The 12,034-nt window shown below is 51.1% G+C and overlaps 1 protein-coding gene across 1 annotated transcript; it reads right to left on the bottom strand.

Annotated features, from left to right (window-relative positions):
* Window positions 1–5,615: 5,615 nt before the first annotated feature.
* On the bottom strand, window positions 5,616–9,868 carry RPP25 (ribonuclease P and MRP subunit p25). The gene has a single exon (XM_047074782.1). The coding sequence runs from the start codon at window positions 9,695–9,697 to the stop codon at window positions 9,056–9,058; it is 642 nt and encodes a 213-aa protein (XP_046930738.1). The 5' UTR covers window positions 9,698–9,868; the 3' UTR covers window positions 5,616–9,055.
* Window positions 9,869–12,034: the final 2,166 nt, after the last annotated feature.

The following is a 12,034-nucleotide window of genomic DNA, read 5'->3' as shown; positions in this document are numbered from 1 at the left end:
TGTGGTCTGGGCCACTTCCCCAGGCCTGAATTACCGTGCCGCCACCCAGAGTCAATAAGACAGTCTCTTGGTATCCTTCACTCTCTATCCCTGGACTCACTGAGGAAAGAAAAGATGGACACTGAGGCTCCTCTTGCTCACTCTGGCCCTTTCTCCAGGGCGGAAGCATCTACCATTCTCTTTTCCCTCCCTCGCAGTGTGGTTTTAGGGGGTATGAACCTGGCTGGCAAAAGGATAAAAAAGCTTTTCTTTTCAAAGCATCTGCCCTCACCTTCTCCCACCAGCCTAACCAAAGGATACTTGGAAAAGCTTTGACCTCTTTGCGTTTTAATTCGTATGCTTCAAATCTCCAAGGGCTAGAAGCGCAGGATGAGGTCAGGACTCTCATAATTAAGAAAGTCTTGGGCCCAACTGGTCTCTCTGCTGTCGGTCTCTCCACATTGCTTACAGTGCCTTGGATCGGCTATGGAGCATTGTTGTTTAATACAATTATGGTTATGCTTTATTATGTGTCACTGCATGCTGCAAACTTTTTTTTATTTGTGTCTTAAAGTAAGCTCTACCCCCAATGTGGGGCGCAAACTCACGGTTTTGTTTTTTGGGTTTTTTTTTTTTTTTTTTTTGACATAGAGTCATTTTCTGGCTTCAGAACAATGTGTGATTAATTAACATCTTTATTTTTTATTTTTAAAAATTTTATTTATTTATTTATTCATTTATTTAAATTTACATCCAAGTTAGTTAGCATGTAGTGCAATAGTGATTTCAGGAGTAGATTCCAGTGATTCATCCCCTATGTATAACACCCAGTGCTCATCCCAGCAAGTGTCTTCCTTAATGCCCCTTACCCATTTTAGCCCATCCCCCTCCCCACAACCCCTTAGCAACCCTTAGTTTGTTCTCCATATTTAAGAGTCTCTTATATTTTGTCCCCCTCCTTGTTTTTATATTATTTTTGCTTCCCTTCCCTTATGTTCATCTATTTTGTATCTTAGATTCCTCATATGAGTGAAGTCACATGATATTTGTCTTTCTCTAATTTCGCTTAACCTAATACCTGCTAGTTCTGTCCACATAGTTGCAAATGGCAAGATTTAATTCTTTTTGATTGCCGAGTAATATTCCATTGTATATATATACCACATCTTCTTTATCCATTCATCTGTCGATGGACATTTGGGCTCTTTCCATACTTTGGCTATTGTTGATAGCTCTGCTATAAACATTGGGGTGCATGTGCCCATTTGAAACAGCACACCTGTATCCCTTGGATAAATACCTAATAGTGCAATTGCTGGGTGGTAGGGTAGTTCTATTTTTAATTTTTTGAGGAACCTCCATACTGTTTTCCAGAGTGGCTGCACCAGTTTGCATTCCCATCGAACTCAAGGTTCTGAGATCAAGAGTCCCACACTCTACTGACAGAGCCAGCCAGGCACTCCTGCAAACTATTATCCCATCTAAGTCTCATAACAACCTTGTGAGAGAAGCACTTATCCCTATTTTATGGATAAAGGAATAGACTCAAAGGGCGCTTGGCCAAGAATCACACAGCTAATAAATAGTACTGCTTAGATTTGAGCCTAGGTTTGTCTGATTCTAGAAGTTGTGGATTTTTTTCACCCACCACCCCTGAAGGAAGGCTTTGATGGCTTCTCAGTGAATTCTGAAGCCCCTGCTACCTTGAGGACTGTTCTCAGCCCTCATCACCTATACTAGTTTTTTACTGATGCATAGCAATTTACCACAAACTAAGCAGCTTAAAACAATACCCATTTATTATTCCCCAGTTTCTGTAGGTCAGGAGTCCAGGCATGGCATGACTGGTGCTCTGCTCAGGGTCTCAGAAGACTGAAATCAAGATGTTAGTTAGGTCTGTGGTCTCATCTGGAGCTCAGAATCCTCTTCTGAGCTTGTTCAGGTGGTTAGCAGAATTCAATTCCTCACAGTTGTAGGACTGAGTGCCCCTGTCTTGTTAACTGTTAGCATAGAACCACTCTCAGCTATGAGAGGCCACCCTCAGGGCCTTATTACGTGGCCTCTCCATAGGCCCTCTCACAGTACCACTGCTTATATCTTCAAGCCAGCAGGAGAGGGTCTCTAACACTTTACTCTCTTTTAAAGACCTCCTCTGACTAGGTCAGGCACATCCAGAGTAACCTCTTTTAAGTCAAAGTAAATGGATTAGTAGCCTCATCTTGGAAATGATACCCCATCAACATTCACAGATTCCGCCCCAATTATACAAGGCATATACATCGGGGGGAGGGGGGAAGATTCTATTCAGCCTACCACATCACTTGACGGGGGCTGCTTGTTCCCAAGTTTGCCTCCATTTATGTTCCCAGGCCCCCAGTCCATTCTGCTGCTTCTGGTGGGTGCTCCTTCCCCGAAAGGTTGAGGTCAGACATCCTGGCTCTTGCTCAAGCCATCAGAGTCTTTTGTCTCTTACTACCATCATCTGCCCTGAATCCTTTTCTGCCCCTCTGGAGAAGCAGCTGCTGGACTTCTGTTGCCTCAAGGGTGTCAGTCACCAGCCTGTCAGCTTCCTGCTGCAGCCCAGAGCCTTCATCCTGGAAGAGCTGTGATAAGGCACTTCCGATGTGTGCAGAGAAGGGGGGATGAGGCGATTGAGGAGTTTGTGAGGATAGAGGCAGTGTTCCACCATGTGAATGCCTAGTAAAGGGAAGATCACAGTCCAGAAGAGCTCTTATTTTCTCTGATAGGAATGAAGCATGTACTGGAAAAAGAAATGAATGCTGCCTTTCAAGGCTGGAAGTCACCCTTGTGGCCATTAGTCTCACCGATTGCACATTGTTTCCATTTCCTTGGGTCCTTCTTGAGCACCTCCAGTGATGAGGATCTCACTACTAGGGGACTGGGGATGAACAAGGGAAGGCACCTGAGACCGTGACATTCTTGCTGCTATTGAATTATAGCTCTGCCACATGCCCTTAGACAAGTTACTTCAACTTCTTGAACCATAGCTTCCTCATCTATAAAATGGGAATAATAATGGAACCTACCTAATAGATTGGGAAGATTACATAAGATAATGCATGTGAAACACTGTCCTGGCTGGCACCCAGTAAGGGCTCAATAAATGGCAACTAGAAAAAGTATTTTCCTATTGTAAAATTACAGTTCTTTTCCCAGGGCAGGGCAGGTTGTGATACGGCTAACAAGGCATGGAGGTGATATGGACAAATACACCACCGTGGTCACCTGAGAATCAGGGAGAAGGGGTAGTGGAAGGAAATAGCCTTCAAAGGTTATCCTGTGGGGCTGCCATTAGGAGGTTTTAATGGCAACTTTTCACAATGTAGTTACTTATTTCTATTAGTAATTTCCTAAAATATTACTTTAAAATTTTTTAATGGTTATTTATTTTTGAGAGAGAGGGAGAGCACAAATCGGGGAGGGACAGAGAGAGAGGGAGACACAGGATCCAAAGCAGGCTCCAGGCTCTGAGCTGTCAGCCCAGAGCCCAATGTGGGGCTCAAACCCACAAACCACGAGATCATGACCTGAACCAAAGTCCAACGCTTAACTGACTGAGCCATCCAGGTGCCCCCTAAAATATTACTTTTATAATCAGATGTAGTTTTTATTGAGATATAACTTGTATACCATAAGACCCACCCCCCCTTATTTATTTATTTATTTATTTATTTATTTATTTATTTATTTATTTTGAGAGAGACAGAGAAAGCATGAGTGGGGAAGGGGCAGAGAGAGAGGGAGAGAGGGAGAATCCCAAACAGGCTCTGTGAAGTCAGTGCACGGAACCTGATGCAGGGCTTGAACTCACAAAAGTGTGAGTTCATGACCTGAGCTGAAATCAAGAGTTGGATGCTTACCCAACTGAGCCACCCAGGCTCCCCAAGATCCACCCTTTTGAAGTGTGCAGTTCAGTTGTAGTTTATTCACTATGTTGTGTTATCACTGTCACTAATTCCAGAACATTTTCATTACCCCCAAAAGAATCTCTCTACCCAGTGGCACCCACCAACCCCATCCTAAGCAACTACTAATCTACCTTCTGTCTCTGTGGATTTGCCTATTCTGGACATGTCATATAAATAGAATCAGACGCTCTGTGGGTTTTTTTGTGTCTGGGGTCTTTCACTTAGCATGATGTTTTCAAGGTTCATCCATGTTGTAACATGAATCAGTACCTCATTCCTCAGTATCGCAGAATTATACTCCATTAGGTGGACATACCACATTTTGTTTACCCATTCATCAGTTTATGGACATTTGAGTTGTTTCTACCTTTTGGTGATTATAAATAAGACTGCTGTGGATATTGTATACAAACATTGTGATGTTTTTGTATGGACATATATTTTCAATTCTTTTGGGTATACATCTAGTAGTATGATATGGGTCATGTGGTAACTCTGTGTTTAACTTTTTGAAGAATTACCAAATTGTTCCAAAGTAGCCTGTACTACATTGCATTCCCACCAGCAACATATGCAGGTTTCCAGTTTTTCCACATCCTTATAATTTATTTGTTTACAAAGAAAGATAAGTCTTTGTAGCTGTTTTAAAATTTTTTTTAATGTTTATTTTTGAGAGAGACAGAGACAATGCAAGTGGGTTGGGGCAGAGAGAGGGAGGCACAAAATCCACAGCAGGCTCCAGGCTCCAAGCTGTCAGCACAGAGCCCGATGTGGGGCTCGAACTCATGAGCTGTGAGATCATGACCTGAGCTGAAGTTGGACGCTCAACCGACTGAGCCACCCAGGCGCCCCAGTCTTTGTAGCTGTTTGAGCTGGGCCCCACACCCTCAGTTTCCTTTTGGGAAACAGGGCCTAGGGCAGGGGAGCCCTGTGCTCTGAGTCCATTCATTACCTGCTCTTCAACAGGGATATCCCTCCACCTCCCAGCTCCCTGAGCCTGGTCTCTCTTTTCCAGAACCACCTCTAGGGGGCAGCTCACAACAGTTCTTCAACAGTTAAGTTTCTCTCCCCAGAAAAGGGTTCAAACTGTGGCTGAATGTGAAGGGAAAGAAACAGGATTTAATTTCATATCTCTCCTACCAGTGAGTGCTGTTCTCTACATTTTAGCTCAGGGAATAGTCAACCTGATTAACCATCAAAAATCATTTGAAGATCTTATTACAATGCCTATTTCCAGGTCCTTTGTAGGAGATTCTGACCCTGTTGGTTTGGAGTTCGGCCCAGGCATTCTGTATTTTTTTAACAATTTCCTTAGGTGATTCTGATGATGAACCATGGTTGGGAAGCAAGGTATTATTATGTCCTTTATCCCACAGCAATCTGGCCCATTTTGCAGAGGAGAAAGCTGAGGCTCAGTGAAGAATTAAGTTGCCCCAAATCACAGTCAACTTGACTTTCTTCAAAGCCTATGGTATGTTCTATATGACACTAGGCATTACATTTGCTAGCACAGGCCTGCGGAATAGAGAGCCTCTCTCCACGCAGGACTGGGAATTCTGATAGCAAGGACCTTGGCAAACACCGTACATTTCTCTTCCCTGTTTCCAATGGATATGGTGAGAATACCTGTTGTTTTTGATTCCTAAGTCTGCTGTAACAAACTACCACAGACAGGATGACTTGAAACAACAGAAATTTATTCTCTCATAGTTCTGGAAGCTAGAAGTCCAAAATCAAGTTGTCGGCAGGACCATGCTCTCTCTGAAGGATCCGGGGAAGAATCTTCCATGCATTTTTCTTAGCTTCTATTGTTTGCGGGCAATCCTCAGCATTCCTTGGCTTGCAGCTGTGTAACTCCAATCTTTGACTACGTCTTCAGATGTTGTTTTTCTCTCTGCATGTCTGTCTCTTTTCATAAGGACACCAGTCATATTGGATTAAGGACCCATCCTACTTCAGTATGACCCCTTCTTACATATTAATTACATCTGTAAGGACCCATTTCCAAATAGTCACATTCGCAGGTACCAGGATTAGGGCTTCAAAATATCTTTTGGGTGGTGGCGAGGGAGACACACTTCAACCCACAATATCTATGATAATCAGCAGATGTCAAACAAAACCAGATATCCTTCAGATACTTGTATCCTTCAGATACTTGTGGCTGCCTCAACACGAGACAGAGCATCACCTCTCTGTGCTCTGCCTAGAATTGCCAGACCAGTCCTACTCAGCTGGCTAACTCCTCTGGTCCTTGGGGAACCAGCTGCATCAGCACCTGTGGGTGCATTAAGCGCCCCTTCTCAGAGCTCCCACCTTCTCCCACTACCATTGCATTGTGTTATAACTTTCTTTTCTTTCTTTCCACTAACTGGGACGTCCTCGAGGCAGGAATAATGTCTGATTTTACTGTGATTCTTTCCCCTAGCCCCTGTGCCTAGACTGGGATCTGGTACAACAATAATGAAGTCCCTTAATGCCCAGCTGGAGGTCCACTGCCCATTGACCACATGATCCGTCCTTGTATTATATACATTTATGTTCCCAAATGGATTTTGACTGTGTGACCTGACGATGTTGTGGATGTGAGACTTCACTGCCACCCCTAGCTCCAACTGCCCCAAGCCAGGGCCCAGGAAGCTCCTGGATAGAGGTCACTGTTGGAAAGATGGGGTCTTTCAGAGGAGCTTCTGCTCCCTCTGGTTCTGCCACAAGTCAGGGAGCCATCTCTGAAGTGCTCCTGTAGCCACTCCCCCCTTATTCCAGCACTTCTCAGGTTCCCACCTCAGTCTTGGGGGCGGGGGGGGGGGGGGCGGGTGTATACGCATATCTGTCACCTTCCTTTGGAGCCTGCTCCTGGGTCAGCAGGGCCAGAGGATCAGTAAGGCGGGGATGGGGTGCTCATGGGTGCTGGGTTCCACTGGCACCCATAAGCACCTATCAAAAGCTTGGGAACTGAATGTGCTGGGGTGGAGTGGGGGTGCAGAAAAGAAAGTGTTTCATTACTTGCTTTCTGGTACGGGGGGCAGCTCAGCCCACCATCAGGGCAGGTTAATGCCCTAAAGGTGGGGAAACAAGCCCCTCTCCCCATGCCACAGGATGAGTTTCTAGGCAGGAAAGGGACTTCGCTGATCCTTGCCATCAAAAAAAGAAAGCCTCTGCAGCCTCCCCTCCCAGACAAGCCTCTGCTTGCATAGTCTTGGTGACCTGGCAATCAGGACTTCAGATACTGGTTTTGGAAAGTTGGCCCTTTTCCAGAACCAAGACCAGTCTTCTGTAAGCTTCTACCAAGCAGGGCCTCTTCCAAGTTTTATCATTTCCTTTAGAGGCACAAAGCCCAGGACCAGCCCAGGGCACCTAGTGCATTTTTTCCAGCTTTCTTGGACCACCTGTGAGAGGGTCAGACAAGTACACATAAACCCCTTGGCCTTTCCCAGGGACTCATCAAGAACAAGAAATTGGGGAGGGTAAACCGTGCCAGAGTCTAGATGACAGGGCTCACTGATCCAAAGCTCAAGGAGAAATATAGGTGGGGGACAACTCCCTGAAGAGCCCCTCCTCTCAGCTGCAGAAACTCACCTCTTGTCACCGGAAGAATTTATTCAGGATTCTGCCAGCGAAGTGACTTACATTCTCCCCATCTCTTTTCCAGAGGTGGTGTTGAGTTGCACGTGGTAGGGTCTGTTTCTGAGATCCTGGAGCTCTGTGCTGCCCCCACCCTCACCTGCTAGAGTCCTTCTGTACACAGCACCCCTCCCCCCACCCAACTATGAGTTGGGCAGAATGGCTTATGAGGCTGTTATCTCTCAACAGACAGCTGTGCAGGGCTGGAGGCAGCAGCTTATCAGGGAGCCTGCAGTGATTCACAGCCCAAGTTCCAGCTTCTCTGCTGAATAGTAATTTCCAGCAGTGGATTTGTGCTCATTCTTTCTCCTCACCCTCACTCCTCCCCCTCTCCCAAGGGTGTGCTGTCCTTTCTGAGAGAGAGAGCAGTGAAGGGGAGATCCTACCGATGGCGATGAGGGGTTTTGTGCCAGCTTTCTGGATAAGGCTGTCAATTGGCAGGAGGCTGCGGGTTTAGGGAACCCAGTGGGGTATGCTTCCCTTGGCAGTGACCCTCAGGAGAGTTCACTGGTGCTTGCCTTCCTTCCCTTCTCAGAAAAGCAATGTGGTAATGCACCAACCCTCAGAGGTAATGCATCAAGGGACAAAGGCCCCCTTCTGGCCACAAGCCCCTGAGGCTAGAGCCAGCCAGGGAAGGCTGGGAGAGGGAGAAGCCAGAAACTGGACAATGTACCTCTTGCTCCATTTTGAGGTGACCCAGTCTCTGTGCCTGACCCTGAAGACTCCAAAGGCCAAGGACTCCACGCTGGTGGGGACTGAGACACAGGCGGGCAGGCCAAAACAGCCTCCACCTAGGTTAAGTGATAAGGAAAAAACCTGGGGCCAGAGCCATTTTTTGTTTTTGTTTTATTGGAAGCAGGACTCCAGCTGTGAGATTCAGGGAGTAGGCATAGACTTCTGTGCTGGGTCTCTCCCTCTGGGCCAGTGGGGAAGTGGGGGGGGGGGGGCGTGTTAAAAGAGCTAGAGTCCATCCATGGAGGCACTCCTGCAGTATGATCTCAGGATGCTCCTTAAGAGCAGGGTAAGGAAAACTAGAAGGGAGTGGTGTCCCAGAGGACGTGCAGAATACACTCCCCCCCAACTCAGACTCCCCTGCCCTCCAGCAGTTGCCTTCTCACCCTTGGCCCTTAGCCACCAATTAAGATGATTCCAAGAGCTTTCCCGGGCTTCCACACTCCAGCCCCCGCATGAATACTGGATGCCTTTAACCCTTGGGGGTCTTGAGCAAGGCTCAAGAGTTTCACTGCCCACCACCACCCACCTTCGCTCCCCCCTCCAGGAAGGTCCTAGTATGGCTCAGAAAAGCTGAAGGTGGGAGTTCTGCGTCTTCAGGCAACACAAGTAGAGAAGCAACCACCCACGAAGCTTCCCTAGGGTCCCTCTCTTGTTGCCTTGTGCTCCACGCTGACAGTCTGAGGAGCTGTGTCCAGAGCACCGAGGCGTAAAAGTCTGGAGATATGTCTCAAGGTCGAGGCGCTGTGGGTGAGACCCAGCCAGTGTAGGTGGCCCAGACCCACGAGTTCTCAGGCCGTCTGGTCCTCTTCCGTAGCACTTGGCTCAGGTTGTGACCGCTTCGCAGAGCCTTCTCCAGCTGCGGGTTCCCCTAAGCTCCTCTTGGACGTCGGTGCAGTTGGCTGGGACGAGGGTGCAGGATGGGAGTTCGGGGGCTGATAGCCGGGTTGGCAGGGATCCAGTGCATCCTTGGAAAGTAGGATGGCGAGGCCGGGCACGTTCTTAAGTACACTGAGACTGGCGGCCGGCTCACCAGGCTCCTGACCCGGTGTGGGCCCCGGCGGGAGGCTCTGCCACACCTCGCGCACGCTCCGGTAGCGCAGCCGCGTGACCTGATGCAGGCCCGCCAGGCGGCGCTTGAGGATCTCTGCGCACGTGACGGTCTTGGTGGTGGCCCGACCGCAGCCGCTGAAGACGATGGCGCGCGTGGCTGGCTGCGCCATGCTGGCGGTGGCGAAAGCCAGCAGGTTCCGGATCTTGCTGCCCTCTTTGACCCGCATGTGCACGGCTCCCGGCGCCAGGTCCGCGAAAGGGCCCGGGCCCGCGCCGCCCCCCTCGGCCCCGCCCCCCACCGGCGCCTCCTCCGAGCGCACCTTACGGAAGTTCTCCATGCGCCGTCGTTGCCCGGACCGCGGGGACGCGGGCTTCGCCATGGGGCCGCCTCAGCCCCGGGGATGCATGGCCGCCGGTCGCGCCCTGCAGGGGCCGGCAGGGGTAAGGGTGCGGGAGCGGCGTGGACGCTGTTGGGCGGGGTGGGACGGCGCGATCCTCGCTTCCGACTTCTCTCCAGTGGGCGCTGCTCTACGCCGCGCTCTAGGCGCGCGGTGCTCCGCGCCTTTAGCTGAGGCCCCGCCTGGGAGCCTGGAAGCCCCCGCCCCTGCCGCCAGGCCCCGCCTCTAACTCGGCTCGGCCCGCCCGCGTCCTAGCCTCTCCCGCCTCCAGGATCCAGTCGAGTCCAGACACTGGGGCGTGGGAGCGGTGCGCACCGGTAGGTGTAATGGCAGCGCCAGGGGGTGACTTGCCAGAGGAAGTTCCCCCATAATCGCCAGTGCCCTCCCTAAGCCAACCCTCATTAACGGACAACCTAAATAAAAACTGCGTTTGCGATGCAAAAGCCGCTTCAAGCCGGTCCCCGAGCCCTTGCGCGTTCCAACTGAAGGCCGCCCCTTGTCCCCTCTCAAGGAGGGATTTCCGAGAGGCCTGCTGGGGCCTCTTCCCCCCCCCCCCCCAACGCCTTCCCTCCCGCGCCGGAGCCGCTCTTTTCGCCTCAAGGACAGCCTGTGCACGGTCAGCAGAGTGCGGAGGCGCTGGCTGCCGCTGCGCCCCGTGCCGCCCTCGGACGACTACGTCGCGGCGTGGTACTCCCAGTGCGGCCAGAGAATGGGGTCTCAGCTCGCCGCGCCTGACCGGAGCTGGAGGCTCCCGGACCCCAGTACACTCCTGGGCCGAGGGGGTGAGGCTCCAGGCCAGGCTGACCCTGAGGCGAATGGGAAGAGAACAAGGAGAGACCTTGTCAAGAGGAATTAAGCTCCCTCCACCCACGCAACGTCTACTATTAAAGCTGCAGGTTTTAGGGTAAAACAGGCACTGTTCCCTGGTAATGTGGAACCCCCTTCTTCCCAGGTGGTACTCGTTGTTAGTCAGCCTGAGACCCAGTGGGGTCCTTTTTCAAAAAGGAGGCTGGATGAAGGCAGGTTTTGAGAGGGAGAAGAAAGGTGGGAAGTTGAAGCCTCGGGGGCGTTGTGAAACTACTGGGTGCCCTTCTCCGGGAACTCCACAGGACCGAGAGGGTGGCCCGACCTCCAACCTGGAGAGGTGGACAGTGAGAGGTGAGGCTGGGATTGAAGGACTGGTGATGGGAGGGGAGTTAAAAGGAGCTGGACCCTCCCTAGAAGTGCCCTAGGGCCTTGCCCTTCGTCCTTACACCCCCTCGCTCACGCGCACAGTCAGATAAAGCGGTGCAGACCTGATCCGGGTAGGGGGTACTACCGCCGGGCGTGGCGGGGAGGTTCCCGGAGAGCTGCGGCGTGCGGGAAACCTCAAAGTGAGGGCGGCTTGACGGTGCCTGGGGGGAGCTGGGTCCCAGTCTTGAGACGGAGCTGCCAGGGTCTCCTCCCTTCTCACAGCTGTTCTCATCTCCTCGTCATCTTGTATGTCCTAGCTCTCGGCCCTGCTGTTCAGAACCCAGCTGACCCCGTTTTCGCCCCTTAGGGGAGTGGCTGGAGCTAGTGGACCTTTGCGCCCCAACGTATGAGTGACCGACTCTGGCCTGGATCTCCTGATTGCACGCTGGGCTCAGGAGCTCTCGGGGTCGACTTCCACTTGGAACCGGGACTTCAGCTGTGCCCCAGCTCCCGCGAGCCCCACGGAGAACGGGCACGGCAGCCTCGATAGAACACAAAGACTGCAGCGCGTGGCGGGGCGCAGGGAACCTCAGGCAGCAATTTCGGCTAGGCCTGGAAGAAAGTCCTGGAACGGGTGAAATCTACGTTAGAACGGGCTGGTTAGGGAAGAAGCGAGCACTCCTTGCGCAGGAGTATGCAAGCCTAGGCGGAACTTTCACTTGAAGGGGATACAGGCAGGGTCTGCAATTTAGAGGAAGGGGCCTGGGAGTTCCGGGTTTGCGTCGGGTTAGCCCGCGGCTGTTCTGCGTCCGCTTGGGTTGGCCCTCGAAAGCACCCTTCTCCCCCTTCTACTACTGCCAGCTGTAAAAGACTCGGATTCACTTCGCTCCCCAGAGAAGGGAGAGCGCCAAACAGGCCCGCATTCCCTCCGGGGCCCCTCCCCTTCCCCGCTTCCTCTGCAGCACTTAAAATGTAAATGTACATCGTGATTAGCCGCCGGGTCGCTAATTACCGCTGAAGCCATTCATTACCCTGTCAGCGCGCGTCCTAGCCTGCCGGCTGTGCGCTCCTGCTGGGCGACGGGGTGGCTGGGCTGGAGGGGTGGAAGTGGGAGGGGTCAGGCGTGGGGGAACTGTGAGTAAGGGT

The sequence above is a fragment of the Lynx rufus genome, unplaced genomic scaffold, assembly GCF_022079265.1.
Source record: "Lynx rufus isolate CCGP_SWC_20201006 ecotype Redwood Valley unplaced genomic scaffold, mLynRuf1.p SCAF_13, whole genome shotgun sequence".
NCBI classification, from domain to species: Eukaryota; Metazoa; Chordata; class Mammalia; order Carnivora; family Felidae; genus Lynx; species Lynx rufus.
The sequence above is the reverse complement of the archived record's forward strand: the minus strand, read 5'-3'. Positions and strand labels throughout refer to the sequence as shown.